Raw genomic sequence first — 17,341 nt, forward strand, 5'->3', positions numbered from 1 at the left:
AGACTTTCATAGATTAGTCAAGGTTTCTTTTGTATTATACATGATTATAGTTTTATAAATTGGCGTAATAGACGAGTCTACACCGTACCGAAGCTCACAAACGGGCACCAATTTAAAAACAAACTCGAAAGTATTCACTCACCTGAAGTAACAGAATATGAGCATGGATAAAACAAGTGCTACAAGTGATATTGAGTATCCTGTGACGTATAATGAGTTGACCAAGTTTCGAAACTGCAAGAAAGAAAAAAATAATTACGAGGGTATTGGTGAACACCACATTTAAGAAAATCTGCCTTGCAAGAAATTACAAGCGTTTATATCTCTATTCGAAAAATATTTCTTATATAAGCTAGCTGCAAGCGTTGCACAAGCCGTCAGTCCCTGTCGCAAGTTGCATATAAATCATGAAGTCGCTACGCCGGTGTAGTCAAGAAGGCGTAAAACTTACGCGATAAAGATTTGCAGGCAGAAATCGTGGCTACCCCAGCAAGATGTTATGCAAGAATTTTCCAGCTAAACGTTGCATGTTAATTCCCTTCTGTTTTTTTCGCCTGAGCCAGTTCTGTGGACCATACGCTCTCCTAAGCGAAATTTTACTGCCCGCAAAAGACAAGTGTGCAGATTTCTGACGTAGATTATTGATAGTGAGTAAGAACGTTCTTGCGAATGTTATGAAAAAAAAGATACATGCATGGTGCAAATTTCTTATATGTGCTCGCAGTCATCATCACTATAGAATCATGCAGCGAGAAACAGACTCCTCTATGCACACTGCTAATACTTTCACACGTATCTGTGCTGACAAACTATAACTGAGATATCAGATATGACAATTTCATTCAAACATATGCCCCTATCTGTCACATATATTCAGTAATGTGCAAATCGTAAGTAATTGCCAGGCTAACAAAGAGTAATAAAGAATTACGAAACTGCATTTTCTTCATTTGCGTAATGTTCACCCTCCATCACATCGCATGAAATGTTAGTGGACGTTTGAACATATTTCTTGTTGACGTACGTACAAGTGATCTCTTGAATACAACAGGTAGTGTGTACCTGAATTAGATTCAACTACGCAATAATCGGTACGCTGGTAAATTTAACAATCCCATTTGAAAAACAACTTAGTTAGCTAATTTAATTAATTAGTGTGCCACATCATGTCGTTAGCAGTAATAACCAGCACTCACAAAAGTCGTTTGCACCCCTAAGCCTGGTAGCCGCAGTGCAATACGTACCTGTAAATCATGAGTATCCACACATGCGGTGTAATTGGACCACACGAGTCCTGTGACAGGGTGACGGAACCATGTGCCGTTTGAAGTGCACAATTTGTGCGCTTGCCCTTTCGAGAAAATGGGAGAAAACTTTAAAAATGAATGCCGTGTTGTGACTGGTTGACGGCAGAACAGAGAAAAATCACGCTCACCATGCACAAATAACGGTTGTTGATTTGCTATGCGTTATCCGGCCAAACAAGAGAAAATTAGATCACAGGCGCAAGGGAATCGTCCTACATGCGATAAAATGTGAATTGCTGCTTAAAATTGCGATAACTGCGTTACAATCCGCTACATATCGTTTGGCAAACTCCGGTACCACCAGTAAACTATTTTGCGTGCCTTAAAACTCTCGAAATAATCTAACGCAGCCGTTTAGTTACAAAGTTGTTGTAAGATGATTTTTTACCCAGGAATTGAATATTTGCATCCTCATATTCTTAGGGCGGCTCTCCTTCCTTCGAGTATGCTCGAGGAGCAGTTCCGTCTTTCGCTGTTAGGAAGATTTAGTTGCGACGTTGAAGTAATAGACAATGTGCCGAGGAATAATCTGTTGTCATTTCTAGTTCTTGTGCCTCGTTCAGTCTTTTGCATCATCTTGCGATAGTGTTCCGTGACTTGCAGCGCTACGTGTGAACTTCCTAAGGAAACACTCCACATGTTCGCGGAACTGCCCATGCACCGTAGATGCACTTAACTTACTGGTTGACAGAAACCCAGCCACGAACTGAGGACAGGGCGCGTGCACCGTTCGACCGGGAGGCGTGTCGTCCCAACAGTTCCAGCCGTCCCAAGTACGCGGACACAGTGTCTGGTTCCCATCTGCGAGAAAGGCGCGCGTGTTAATGAAGGAAATATTCGATCTTCGCCGCTTATGGACGCGCATGGCTCTCTCCACGCTCGTACCGTTCTCGACAGGAGGCTTGAGCAGCACGTGCTCGAGGCAGTGCTTGAAGTGGCCGATCTTCTCCTGCCACATCCAGTTTTCTCCGCGCGCCGAGATCTGTTCCCAGGGAACGTACTCGCCAATATCGTGAGCGATTGCGCGCAGCAACGTCAGCTCTGTATCCTGGAATGAACAGCATAGATTCAAAATTTCCAGCTCACGCTGCAGGGAAATATCGCGACCACGGAACACCGTATCCCGGAATACGGAATATCATTCCCTTTGTTCTGTGTCGTCATGCTTCGCGTCACACATGTAGGGACCCTGACGTATTTCGAAATGGCCAATGAAAAGCAGTCAACTTTTTTTTCCCGAGAGTATTCCGTATTCCGTGGTACGTTATACACCCGATGATGCCCACGCGGCAACACACGACGGATCGCTGTGGTTAGACCAGCGACACCTCTGACTGGTCTTCCCAGCGTGTCCTTTTCTGAAAATGGTGGCTGTCGTTAAACAGGGCTGTTGTGAACTTAGGCAATATATCGTTTGAATTTTGTTGCATTTGACATTTTATGCGGTTTTGCGGTTTCTCTGATTATGCTCCGTGACTTCTAGTATATTCAACAGGCACGTACCCCATACTGTAGTCCCCCCATCTTACGTTGTCGGGACTATCATTAAAGAAGGTAAAATGAAGATTTATCTGAGAAGTGTGTGTGTTTTCGAAAAAGTATAAAGCGTATGAATACTAATTTCGTGTTTTATATGTCGACCTTACAGCTGTTTGAAAATATGTTGTATCAGGTTTAGAAAATCTAAAACTATTGGGCGCGTTGCCTGGCTCACTGGAGAGACGAAGAAAGCTACAAATGTAAGTTGTTGCTTACTGATGTCGGATAACTGCAATTTCGAAGTTTGAGGGCCAGCATTAAAAATCACCGTGGTTCCTACTTCACACATTTCAAGGCCATCAACCATATCTTGTACGAGCTTGAATTATGATAATAATCTCTGTTTGTTTACATTATGTTTCTTTTCAGGTCAGGAATAGAACACTGTTCTTCTTTTTGACAACTCTAACATTAGGCAAGCAATAGGGACATCTCATGTAGAAAAACGCATAGACGTCGCAAATTAACATATACCGTTATGAAACAAAAGTCCCCATGGTGCCTACTTGATAAGGTGAGCTTGTGCAGGCGCTATAGTTGCCTGTTTCGCCATTCCAAGAACCATCAGGGAGACACCGGTATTTCGCCGTACCTGCAACAGTAGGGAAGAACCTATCAGTCATTGCTTAAAGTCTACGAGATAGACTCCGCCAAAGCATCGGTCTGTCATTACTATTATGTGAATAAGCATGAAGATCATGCTCGTATTCTGTTCGGTTCACTCTGGGGATATTAACACGATAGCTTTCAAGAGCCCGTGTCGCAGAATATCCGGTGTCGTCGGAGTCGGCCTCCTTGACCGTGAGCAAAATATTCCGCTACTTGCGAAGAATATAAGTGAGGCTTCTAGCCGGAATCTAACCCCGGCATTGCGCGTGCCATTCAAGTATTCTACCACAGAGCCACGTGAGTGCTTGAAATTTCATTTAATTTGGTAAAAGACCCTATAGAAGCTTCACGTGGGGTCAATATTCACGTTAAAAGACGCAATATTGCGTGGTAGAAGCTTAGAATCACACCAAGCGTCACACCTGTGAATTGCATTACAAGCTGATGAGTTAAAACTGTCCATCTATTACAAAAAGGCTCCGCCATGCTTCATTATTATCATCGTCATTAATATTATCACCATTATCACCATCAACAAAGTGACAAACTATGCAGCTATGTAGGTGCCTTACAGATGCGTAGCGGGTACTTCGCTGCTTCGCAAGAGAATATTATCCATGGCGTAGTGGGCACTTTGCAACTGCATTCGCACTAGACGCCCTAGAAGAGCTTACAACGGGGAATATCTTCATTGCACAGACGTTTCTTTCCTAACTTCACTGTTAAGGTCTTCAGCGAGAAACGAAGAGTGACAAGCGAATGAGAAAGCGATGCTAACGGGGCGTGATAACGCTGCCGCGTTCCGACAGTAAGGGCGATGCGTAAGCGTCGTCTAAGATTCTACCTTTAAACCTGCGAAGAGTTTCCGACGCTCACACCACGTCGATTTTGCGCTTGGTGCTTTAATAATATTATCTGGCGCTTTACGTGCCAAACCCACGATATGATTATGAGGCAAGCCGCAGTGGAGGACTACGGAAATTTCGACCGCTTGGGCTTCTTTTACGTGCACCTAAATCTAAGTAAATAGGCCTCTGGCGTTTCGCCTCCGTGGAAATTTTTGCCTCCCTACCCATAGTGCCAAGATGCAAAATATATAACCTTGCATGCCGTGCTTTTAAAGTGAAATGTTCGCGTTGAGACAGAGGACATAGCGAGAAGGCATGCATGATGTAAAGAAGGACTGCGATGATTCTCGCAGCGAGAAAATCGCAGAACTTTTCCTTTGCCATTGTACAGCCTATACGGTACTCGGACACAATGGCTCGTGACTCCGCCGCCTCAGAGAGAGGGCGTTGTCTGAGCAATACAATCTTGGGCAGCCGGCTTAAGACTATCTCTCCACAAAAAGGCAATGAAGAGGATACTGAGTTTTGTTCGATCAAGTAACCTTCGTTTAAGGAAACACGTATGTATTAGGTGTCTGTACATGTGTATGTGTTATTTCTCTGCACCTCTCCCTCAATTCCCATACCTGACTTCCGCGCTTTATTTTTTACTTTTTTCTTACCGTACCCCTCAAATAGTGCAGGGTTTCAAACTGGGAGACTGGAATTGATATTAGCCTCCTTCTTCTTTACGTCCCGTTGCTTTCTCTCTTGTAGCGTATCGATTACATATCGGCTAGGAGCCTCTTCCTTTTTCAGCGCGCCACCAATACAAAGAAAGGCCTAGAGCCTAAACTCTCGCAGTATTCACGGCAATATAGTGCAATATCGAAGAAGAAGAAAGAGACTGTGTTCTTGATAACCAGCGCCTAGTAAAAACAAACGAAACGCTTAGCCACATTCTTTCAGGGACTTCCTCCCTACTTTCGTAACTTTTATCCCTGCGACTCCACCGAAATGCCACATCCCACACAAAGTGGGTTGGCTAGCTCAACCACTTTAACACTTTAGCACTTTCATTCTTCCTGGCTAAATGAAGAATTGCTCCATTGCAGGAAGGATGGATGGATGGATGCGAAACTTTACTGTAAGGATGATTTTTTCTTTCGCAATCTAGCGGAACCTGCTATATTATAACCAGCTTATTAGTGTTGACGGTGCTGTGAGATACTCGATAAACCGGACCAAATGCGGCGAGAAAAAATGTAAGGCCTCTCATGATGAAGCACGAACCAAAGCAGCAAACTCCGATCATGGAGCGCCTGGGAAAAGAAAGCCCATCCCGTGTCGTAACATTGCTCGGGAAATGTTGACAGCTGCGGCAATAAGATTAAATTTATTATCGATTTATTCAGTCTGTATATCTCCTGCTAAATAGTGCGGCACCGACATATTGCTTATTCATTGCTGCGGCGCCTGGAAAGCTAATCGATTGGAACCTCTATACGAGAACGCAAACTCCACGCTCGGGGCGCTTGTGGTGTAGGTGGCAGGGTGAGTAGTTAGTGGATCGCGACGTGCGCCTATATGACAGAAAATTCGCGGTTATTTATTTTGTACCATGTTTCTCAAACCGCTCGGAGAGGGATTACTTTATTCTATTACTCTGCAACGTATGTTTTGTTGTTTGCATATGCCTCTATGATTTAAGCAATGCAGAAGGAACGACCCTTAATATTTGACCCAACCCAATATCTTGGCCTACTTGATTGTATCAAAGCGCCAAGAGCAAAGGAGTCTTGATCAATCCTGTCAGAATCCGATATATTGTCCACCGTTATTCTTGAAAGAAGTTTCTCAAATGTTTTGTTCGCCGAAAAATTGCCAACGTTTGGTCTATCTCCTCATGATAATCATATTCAGGCAAACCTCACTTCAAACGTCAAACGTAGCTTCGCTGTCAATACAAGGGACTAACAGAATCGAGCATCAAAGCTCCAAGAAAAAAAGCGGAGGAGGAGAGGATCCTCTCCTCCGCCTTTGTAGTGGGGGGAGTGTCTGCGAAGAAGACAAGGCCACTTGTCCAAACGTTGACTTCAGCGACACCACCTGCTCAAGGATTCTTCTTCTCTTCATGCGGCATTAAAGTCACACAACGAACTAACACATATTTACTGACGAACAAGAGAAGCTTCGTTGCTTTCACGTCACTACGATTCATGTTCTTAAATATATGTGTCTATAACGAAGTTTTTTTAAATTTTACAACACATGCCGAGTATATTATTTGATCTAAGAGCGGAGTTTTGCCGGAAATCAGCCGGCATTACTGATGTGTTCTCGGATGCTTCATCAATATTGATTTCGGTGTAACCTTGCGACTGTCACTGCTTGCTTAGTCGCCAGTATTTTGAGAGGGAAAGCAGGGAAGTATAATGCGAAATATTGCGCTTACTGAATAAATCACAAACTGTCTTTCTTTGCTTAGATAACATAATCCAGAGACTCTTACTTCGTGGGCACTTGGGATCAATATATGCTAACGTGGATATAAAATGGGTGAAAGATCTTTTTAGAAATATTCTGCCTGATGCTCGCTAAAAAGCAATCGTCTGACATGAGCCACAACTTCGCATAAGCGCAGAACTTCGACAACCGTGTGACAAGGATTGACTCCGTATTTTCTTTTCTTTACAGAAATAATGCCATACTTCCTGGGATCAAAAGTACTTCCTGGGATAAGTGCAACTGACTTATCATAACACATTATTGCATTTAGGAATTTAGGGTTGGAATTTTGGCACTTCAGGCAACTCCTATGTGGGCTATAATTCATAAGGCATTCTGAAGCTTTGACGGTTCGTACATTCCGCGCGAAGGCTCTGCTTCTGAGTGTGCGCCTCTGGTTGGGCTCGCCTCCTCCATAAGTAGTCTCGAATAAAAGAAATCACACCGCGAGATAACCACAGTGTATGTCCAAAAGAAAACGGGGGAGGGGGGGGGGGGGCATGAATATCGAGCGTCTCGCGGCAAATCTCCTTTCGCCGCGCTTTTCTTGCCTAGGCATCTTTCCGTAGGAACGCCGCAGCCGAAAACAAAAAAAAAGCGTTCTCATTTGCATCGGTGCCACCAAGAGTCTAGCCAGCAGAGCCGTCGCTGTCGCCGAAAGATAATATTGAGGAGATGCATTCTGGGCATACCCTAAGAAGTGTGCCGTCGCACTCGCGTAAGAAATCGCTGCTTGCACACGCTTTACTAGCGAGAAGACCCATAGGTTCAACGCTCCTGTAAACAGGCTGCCGAGCATCACGTCACAAACTTATGCACTGCTGACATAGCAAGTTTGGGGGGTGAGTCAGTAAAAGCAAAAGGCCGAGCTCTCTAATATAAGCAAGCAGGTCGTACACAGTTCGCGTCGGGGAGATTACAGCAGTAACGGCAAACTTATTATCGTAAGCTGCTTTCAAAGACAAACACGTCGAGAAGAAGTGTTGACGTTTATCACAAAGTACATGTTTTGCGCGTAAGGAGCATAAAGTAAGAGCACGTATTTTCAGCATTTCTTTGTAATGTGTATCGACAAGGCTGGCGGCGCACATTTTGTTCGCCGCACACGCCGCGGCGTCTCCTATATTTACAAACATGCAGATTTCAAGCATGCATAGGAACGAATGTACATGAGTCTGCAAACGTTAGGTCTGCCTATAAGTTATTCTGGGAGCAGCAGCGCTACCCAAATATACAGTTGATCTAACGTAGTGACAACCACTGGTTCGACGGCCGGATCAGTAGGTGCGTGAGCGAAGCTGATAAACAATAGTGAAAATGCGCAGCGTTGTTTGCGTACGCGTTGCGTTCATCGCCATTTTTATTGCTCCAGTTTAAATCACGCTATAGAAACACACAGTTAATCACATCTTTCTCCTTAGACCGAAAAGAAAAACTACAGCGTTTGTAATAGTCTCAGCCGTATCCCGCCATTACCGACATAAACGTTGGCACCCAGCACTAACCCAGCACCCTGCACGAACCTTTAGATAGGTGCTGTGCATAACAACCTGCACAACTAAAGGCGATTCGTGCGATTGTCCTAGTTTTGCAGCACGCGCTGAGGCACGCAACAGTGTACACGGTGTTTCGAGAAATGTCAGCTAAATTTGTAAAATATACGAAAAATGCAATATTTGCTCGCTGCTTTGGTAATTACTTTTCCTGCGGCGGCAGACATATTAACTGGACTAGATACATGAATTGTGGCAGTAATTTTGTCATGACTTACGGCAGTAGTTTATGTCGGCAATAACACACGTCAATTTTTTCCACGAAATACTCGCGCGCAGTTCCGTTTGAAACAGTTTGACGACTTGAAGCGTAAAAGGAACGGTAAAAATCACTGCATATCCACGGAGTGAATGATGATGAGTGGGCGAAGCTGCGGAGGTTCATCGGTAAACCGTGAATCTTCCGTGAATTCTGCCCAGTACATCATCACCGACGTGAGATCGGGCGCGTTTATACTAAAGGTTCGATGAGAGTTATGACGACTTGCAGCTCACTTTAATTTTACATGTACGCTGTGAATTTTCATTGTTTAGAAAACCATTGCTTTAGAAAACATCTGGCGTCTTTCGTTAAGCAGCTGGCGTCTTTTCGTTTTGCTTTAGAAACATCTGGCGTTCTTTCGTTTTGCTTTTAGAAAACATCTGGCGTCTTTCGTTGGTTTATTTCATCAATCAACGGCGTTTTGAACAAAATTTTTATTGTTTAATCACGCACAGGAGAAATCTCACCAGGCACTACCTTGGAGGTAAACAATGGCTGCTAATGGGAATGAGAGACAGAAGAAGTCGGCTTTTAGCTAACACTTACACTTCTACTTCTACTAACGTTTCCTACTGGAACATGCCAATGGCTGCTAATAAGGAATGAGAGACAGAAGAATTCGGCTTTTAGTTAACGCGCACGCTGCGAATTTTTTATTGTTCAACAACGCACAGGAAAAATCTCCCACCGGCACCACCTTGGAGGTCAAGATCTGGTACTAGCGTTACGGCTGGTTACGCACTACTACGACTACGAGGGACGAACGGGTGCCGCCTTAAGGAGCTTCGCCCCTAAAAGGCTCACGCGAGTCCGCGTTCACCGCGAGCAGGTCACTTGTATACTGACCGGTGGAATTCACTTCTCCGGGCAGCAGTTCTGGGCAGGCTGCGCGGGCCGTGGCTCCGACAGGCGTCGGTGGCCAGCACTGCCAGCCGTCGAATCGCCAGTCACACGAGGCTGCCGGTTCATGAAGAGGAAAGAAAAACACCAGAGAGTGAAGTATAGTGTCTGCACTGAATGAAAGGACGTAGGCTAACTGTTTTCCATCTCAGGTAAGAAAGCGCCTTGCTATGTGACGCCTTGCGCGAGTAGCACGTCTGCGTTAATGATGAAAATTAAGTTTTTGATGGCAAAAGACAGCACGTGGACGAGAGAACACAAAACGCTAACAAAAAACACAAAGCGCACGTCCTGTCTTATCGTCTCTGAGAGAGACATGTCATCCACTTTGGTCTCCTTATTGCATGCTCTGAATATACCGGATTTTAACCAACCCAGACCACGCAATGACCACTTGAGGTCTACGTAATAACTGTATCGATTTCCAGAAGAATAAAACAAATCCCATCTTCCATGTTCACGTGAGACTCTCTACATGTTATTTTTTCTCTACTGTTCGAACTGCATAATCAAGAATGGTATAGCGTGGCCAAAGCTACCCAAGTTTTTTATTAGACACCTTAATACGCGTTTTCTACAGAACATGTAGACTTCGAGAGCCACCGCTGTACTGAGTCAGCTGCTGATGAAATGAACAAAATACTCTCACATCGATTACGTTGCAATCATTACCTTGCAAAGTTACAGCTTTTTTCCTCGACACATAGAAACATATTCCTACATGCATGACTTCTATACTTTGAAAGCCCATCTCAATAGACTTTCTTACATTGATGTCGTATAGCACCTGTCGACACCAGTAGGAGCTGGTTGTTTCTGTTTAGAATATTGCAATATACTTTTTCTGAGAATTATAAGCTTCGCTTTACGGCTACGAGTTTTATTTTAACAGCGAAGCTGTTCTTGGTCGAGCCTTTCGTGTCCGGGATCCGTGGTAATGCTTGCGGGCATCGTAAACGGGTGTACGCCACAGACATTGGGTAAATCCCACTACTCACCACTGGTCCACTGAAAATGAAGGCAACCGTTAGCCCAATAAACGGCTATGTGTCACAGACATTTGTGCGGCCTATCAGAAAACTATCATCATCATAAACGCGTATGTTCCACAGAAATTGGGTAAATCCCACTACACACAACTTCAACTAAAAAGGAAGAAGGCAGCGGTTAGCCCAAAAAATGGCCTGCGCGTTACCACAGTCGCACCACAGACACGCGATACTTTGGAGTTTTAAAAGGTGGTGGCTATACTTCCACCTCAAAGCTTAACAAATAGTGTTTAGTAAAGAGCACTGAAACAACATATAGGAGCATCTTAAGCGAAGGCTCATTTGTAAACCTGTGTACAAGAGTGGTATGATCAAGATGCAATAAAACCATACTACCAGCTCAAATCTTAACAAAGAGTGTTTAATAAAGAGCAGTGAAACAACATATCCGAAAGACTTGCAAAGCATAGAAATGCCTTAGCCTGACGAAGGGAACGCCACCAGCTTCGCTGCTTCATCGGTCTCCGCGAAGCGGAGCTGGTTGAATTTTCTAAATATATATTTCTCTCCCTGTGAGTCAAGCTGCGCAATAAAACAAGTTGACGCGTCCTAAAACGCACGCGTCCATCTCCTATGTTAAGATCACAACGTTATTTTGCGGCAAATACCGGTCTTTTTTTTTTTTCTTTCTACAGTGTGCGTGCTAGCGCGAAATAATTCCTGGAAATATAAGGCTTTTTTGTCTTGTGACTTCTCACACTCATCAATATAGGTATAATTCAAAACATGCTCACCGGTGTCGTTGTCCCCGGCGTCAAACAGTGCGCGTTGCTCACATTCACGCAGCGCCTTCAGCTGCGCGAACACGCGCTCGGCGCGGGAGCAGTGTACAATCGTGCTGCACCAGAGCAGCAGGCACGCTGACAGGAGCTACAGTGGCGCAGAAGAGACAATACTTCAACAGTTACAGGTATGTAATAATAATAATAATAATAATAATAATAATAATAATAATAATAATAATAATAATAATAATAATAATAATAATAATAATAATAATGATAATAATAATAATAATAATAATAATAATAATAATAATAATAATAATAATAATAATAATAACTGTTGGTGTTTAACGTCTCAAAACCACGATATGATTGTGAGGGACGCTGTAGTGGAGGTCGCCGGAAATTTCGACCACGTGGGGTTCATTAACGTGCACCTAAACCTAAGTACACGAGCCTCAAGCATTTTCGCCTCCATCGAAAAAACAGTTACAGGTAGATTTCAGTAATAGAATATGTGCAGCCAGCAATAGATCGTGAGACCGTGAGATCGTGAGACCGTGAACGCAATTATGAAGGCCCAATACCCAAGTGTAATGTAGATAATATAGCGACAATGCAGAGAAAATAGAAGACACAACGCAGACAACATGCTCACGTCCTGTCTTCTCGCCCTCCGAGAGGGACATGCAGCCGTTTGCAGCACAAAGCTACAGCGAAATCGATACGGATTTCTCAGTAAGTAAAGCTTCTTATAGTTAATGAAAGATTGGTCCTCATCCGGGGATCGAAACCACGACCAACGCTTAGCCGGGACTGTAGCTCTCCCTCTCATAAATACTTGTGAATATTTCATCGTAACTTTGTAATACATACGACTGGTTGCCAATTTCCATTTCATAATTTCTCATCCACATTTCATCTTTCCGCAGAACTTGTTTGCGATATTGTCGTCTTCTGTCGAGAATATTTTTTAGCGCAGTAAAAAACTTCTGTTTTTAAAAAAAAGTAATAGAGAGAGTATCTAAAAGGTCGTATACGCACAAGCGATCGCTAGGGCTTTGGAAAAAACTATAATTAGGTGGAACAGAAGCAGCGGCTCGACATTCGTATTAAATAAATGCTTACGCAGCAGTATTTCGCATGAATACCACCGGCCACTAGAAGAATGGCACGATACAATCTCAGGTGAAGAGTATAAGTGCTAGCATGCGTGAAACAATGTGCGATTGTTATGTATGAATCATGCTTTAATGCAGTGTTTTCTTTTTTCCTTACTTGACTAATAACTTTTTGTGAGCAGTGATAAGGTCAAAGGAACACACAGTTGCCGTGCAGTCTGCGCTCGTTTGCCAAATTATTTTTTTACAAGCAGCAAATATGCATTATATTGCCACAAAAATATCCCATGTATATGGTAAGTGTGCTAGAAGGGTTCGAGCACTTAGTAGACGACAGTGTCTGAAGACCGGTACATGTACGATTTAAATGAATAAAAGCAGTGGTGCTGCGGCTATAGTAAAGAATGCAGCACTAAAAGCTCGTTCACACCGAAGGCGGAGTGGCCATAGCGGACGAGCGGGAAAGCGGAAAGCGCAGGAAACCTCCTCTCCAGGCGGCGTACGCGGGCGGAAAACGAGGCGGCGAGCTGGATCGCTCGGGGACCGATTTTTTCCGCCCGCCGAAGGTCTTCGTTTTGCCGCTGCCAATCACAACGCCATGCGGCGGTGGTGCTGGTGTAGACATCTGCTTGCGGCGTAAATGGCGCGAGACCTGCGCTCGGGTGCCTCGGGCGGACAAGCAGTGTCACGTGATGACGACACGTCCGCAAAAGCGCGAGATGCCCCGCCAAGTCGGCTGCGCCGGCAGCCAGGCGAACCGTGCGTTCTGAACAGGTGCGCGCACTCGCCGCCTCGTCGCGTTGAAAATCCGCTTCGCCGCTTTGACCGCTCCGCCTTCGGTGTGAACGAGCCTTGAGTGAATCGAATGAAGAATTTGACCTTACCAGTGTGACGGACACTTGGGAGCCTCCAGTCATAGTGACAAACAGGGTGGTTCAACCTGCGAGAGAAAAGGGAACGTGCCATGTTTTCAAGCTATTCAGGATGCTGTTCTCCTTGCAAAACAAGGTCGTAACGGTAGTCATGACAACAGGTACTTTCAGCAATTTGTTTATAATTTATTACAGCACTAATATATTTAAGAGCGGTTTCTCATTACCTATTAGTTCGTTAATTAAAACCGGGGAATGCGAAGGCGCGAGGTCGTAGCAAACGTAAAAGAGAGAGAAATAAACTTTATTTTCGTGGCAAGGCTGTTTGCGTCCCGAGGAAGCGAACAAAATTCACTATAACGACGTCAAAAAAAAAATTATGCGAATTCGCCTATCCGGACTTGCACTAAACAGGAACTATATTGTTCCGCGTTTTCAAGATAATTAAGTGGCCATGCATGAACTGGTGACTATCTTTTTTTCAAACTTCCTTTTTGTTGCGTCTACACCTCAGACATGTCAGAGATTCTGAGCAATTCAAGGTGCGGTCAGGTACATCCTTCAGCAGCCACCTAATCGGTGGGCCATCTTTTGCGACTCCAGGCCAGCCTTACAAACACTACGGTTTGCTTTAAGGCACGGATTACACGAACGATTCGTGTACGAGATAAGGCACGACTACCACCAAGCACTCGAGGAAGGACATAATATTATATTTCATTGGTTGCCGAGTCATTGCGGAATTGTCGGCAATGACCGCGCGGATGAAGCTGCACGATCGGCTCATGGCCAATACCTGCGGACACCCATACCACTCTTGAGAACGGACGCCGCGTGGCGACTACAATCACTTGCACACCGTATCACTCTTCTACAATGGAATACGCAGGGTTTTTCCAACGCGCGCCTGTATTCGATTGACCCAAATTTGCAACTTCGTTTGCCATCCGGGCTCTCGAGACGGGATGCAACTTTACTGTGCCGCATGTGGTTGGGCGTGGTATTTACGAATGCGCATTCGTGTCTCATTGGTATGGCCAGCAGTGCGGCATGCAACATTTGCGCCTGCGAGGAGACGCTTGAACACATTCTCTGCCACTGCCCATCATATCAGGCTCAGCGACGTAGTATGGAAGTCAAGTTCCGACACCTGGACTCAAGACCACTGACAGAAAAGAAGATCTTGGGACCTTGGCCTACGGTCTCGCATATGCGCAAGGCCACGAAAGCCCTCTTGTGCTTCTTGAGGACCACCGGACTTCACGAGCGCCTGTGAACTAACAGCGCGAGTTCGTGTTGTGTAGTTTCACGCTGTTCATCCATCTCTTTCTTACTCTTCTTCTTTCTTCTCTACCCTTTCCTTTCTATTATTGCCCCTCTCCCCCACCCCAAGTGTAGGATAGCCAACCGAGCCAAAGTTTGGTTAACCTCCCTGCCTTTTCTCTTCGTTACTCTCTCTCTCTCAGCAATTGGAATATACAATTAGGCCCATTTACAGAATTTTCATCCACCTATGTTGCTTAATATTCATAGCTACAGTGGTTATATGGCTATTTAATTCGAGCATATTTTCAGGACGCATAATGGAGTTGCAAGGGGAAAGTGCCTCTTTTGCCCTCAGAGGGCCGAAGACGTCGGGCGGAGTTCCAATTCGCGACGTATGATTTTTCTATCTATTCAATTTGAACGTAAAACTGAATTCGACATATATAGTTTTTCATATATAGCTCATATTTCAGTGATGTATAGCACATATATAGCACATATTCCCGATATAGCGACTTATATAGCATTTTCCCGTTACCTTGTTTTGCGACGCTCAGGAGTGCTCAATAACAGAAGATTGGTCTAGAATAAGTTTTCTAGCAGACTTCTTGTTGAATTATCATATATTCATCGACTTAACTAACCCCCCCTCTCGGACTATCTTCCACTAGAGTCTGGTTAGCACAAAGGCCTCGAGGAAAACATCAGGTTGCTAGCAACTCCGCAAAGTGCCCGACTGTACACCACAATCATTTGAACGCTGCAGGTTCGGGGCTACGCGGGAACAGGTAATCGTGAGTGAATTTGCACAAACCTGCCCTTATCTGACCAGGAGGCCTCAGTGCGCGTGAATGACTGGTAACTCAGAAGAGAAAGGCTTACGCACAACGGTATCTATCACATAATAGAAATCAGTTTCCTCGTTAAAATATTCGTCAGTTCATTTCACCGGAACCTTGAATTGCGGACCTATAGAAATGTCTCTTTCGGTCAGTAACCTCGATTTATTGCATCAACGAAGTTATCTTAGTCCGCCTCGGTGGTACAGTGGTTACGGTGCGCGGCTGCTGACCTGAAGGTCGCGGGTTCGCTCCTTGCTGCGGCGGTCGCATTTCAATAGTGGCGAAACGCTAGAGGCCCGTGTACTGTGCGATGTCACTGCACGTCAAAGAACACCGGATGGTCAAAATTTTCGGCGTGCCTTATCATATCGTTGTTTTGGCACGCAAGACCCCAGATTTTATTAACCAATTCATCGTAACAATCTGTGCGTCTACTGCTGCACAACCAGAAACCTTCCGCGCGTAGGAGCAGAGCGATTATCACAGCGACATTTTCGTGTCTCGCCGAAAGTATGAAAATTAATGTTAATATCGCTATGCAGCGCAACCTGACTACGTTCAGTTCTCAAGCGAGCTTTTTAAAGTGATCGACGTTCCACCCTGAAAGATGCCTGCGTTGGGATTGCTGCGGAAAAAGAAATGCTAATCAGAACGACAAGGAACGTGAAGAAAAGGAGATGGGGGAGTGTACAGTAAGAATGATGGAAGAAAGTTGCGCATGCTGTGTGGCGCGATAAGGCGGCTACAGTACAAAAAACAAAAGCTGTTCGCTGTTCTTGTTGCGCAGCTTGTATACACGCTGATGCGTGCCGGGCCGCTGCTTTATCGATCCGCAGCCATCCGAGCGGCGCGCATACAAGATTGATTCGCTGCTTCGGTACTAATCCGTATGCTTGAGATGACGCATCCTGCCAGTTGCCGTGCCGTGCACCGTGAGCAGCTCGTTCGGCGTCTGAGAGCACGTTATGAACTTTTGCGAACCCGGAAGAGGATCGCGTCTTCTTGAAATTCGCTGTGTGTGCTGACCCGAAGGTCGCGGGATCGAATCTCGGCCGCGAGGGCCGCATTTCGATGGATGCGAAATGCTAGATGTCCGTGTTTCTATAAATTTAGGTGCACGTTAATGAACCGCAGGTGGTCCAAATTTCCAGAGCCCTCCACTTCGGCGTCCATCATAATCATATATGGTTTCGGGACGTTAAACCCTAGCTATTATTATTATTTGATTGCTAGCACTACTTTGTTTGCTATGGTTAATTGCTGCGGGATGGATGTCCTAACGAATGCTAGCCAAGGTGTTGAGTTTTTATTTTTAGAGGTTTTTGCTCTAACTAACCAAGTCACACAAGCGCAAGCGCAGTATTGTTGGAGAAAGGGAACATTGGACCAGACGCACTGTATACGTTTTTAACCGTATATACTAGGAGCTTTTGGTAGTATTTTCTTTAAGCTTGGCTAGACATAGCTGGGACACACTTCAGTTAATAATAATATCTGGGGTTTAACGTCCCAAAACCAAGATATGATTATGAGAGACGCCGTAGTGGAGGGCTCCGGAAATTTCGACCACTTGGGGTTCTTTAACGTGCACCTAAATCTAAGTACACGGGCCTCAGACTTTTTCGCCTCCATCGAAAATGCAGCCGCCGCGGCCGGGATTCGATCCCGCGACCTTCGGGTCAGCAGCCGAGCGCCATAACCACTAGACCACCGTGGCGGGGCAACACACTGCAGTTACACGTCACCTAATGTGTTCCTATAGGCAATAAAGTTTTACATCACAAACGCACGGGTTTTCCGGACTGAGTTGCCCAAGAATGCTCGCACATTAAAAAGCTTCTCGCCGCAGCTTACTCCACGCGCTCTCAATGTGAAATAAGCCTCCCCATAGCCTACAGAAATGATCGGTTTGAAGTGATAGCGTGACATAAACTTGAAGGGTGCGTAATACAAGCCAAATT

The 17,341-nt window shown here is 44.9% G+C and overlaps 1 protein-coding gene across 4 annotated transcripts in view; it reads right to left on the reverse strand.

The window, feature by feature from the left end:
- The window catches only part of LOC119386912 (calcitonin gene-related peptide type 1 receptor-like), a 147,029-nt gene that overhangs the window by 15,606 nt on the left and 114,082 nt on the right, over positions 1-17,341 (reverse strand). For all 4 annotated transcript variants that reach the window (XR_005182405.2, XM_049413305.1, XM_037654197.2 and 1 more), the window contains exons 3-10: positions 13,285-13,340; positions 11,289-11,424; positions 9,452-9,562; positions 3,353-3,438; positions 2,193-2,355; positions 1,989-2,108; positions 1,245-1,351; positions 143-234 (exon numbers count right to left, since the gene is read on the reverse strand). Coding sequence is in view for 3 of the 4 variants with exons in the window: in XM_049413305.1 (XP_049269262.1) it covers positions 143-234; positions 1,245-1,351; positions 1,989-2,108; positions 2,193-2,355; positions 3,353-3,438; positions 9,452-9,562; positions 11,289-11,424; positions 13,285-13,317 (848 nt within the window). In the remaining variant the exon portion in view is untranslated. The remainder of the gene's footprint in view (positions 1-142; positions 235-1,244; positions 1,352-1,988; positions 2,109-2,192; positions 2,356-3,352; positions 3,439-9,451; positions 9,563-11,288; positions 11,425-13,284; positions 13,341-17,341) is intronic.

The sequence above is a fragment of the Rhipicephalus sanguineus genome, chromosome 3 (assembly GCF_013339695.2).
Source record: "Rhipicephalus sanguineus isolate Rsan-2018 chromosome 3, BIME_Rsan_1.4, whole genome shotgun sequence".
Classification (NCBI taxonomy): Eukaryota; Metazoa; Arthropoda; class Arachnida; order Ixodida; family Ixodidae; genus Rhipicephalus; species Rhipicephalus sanguineus.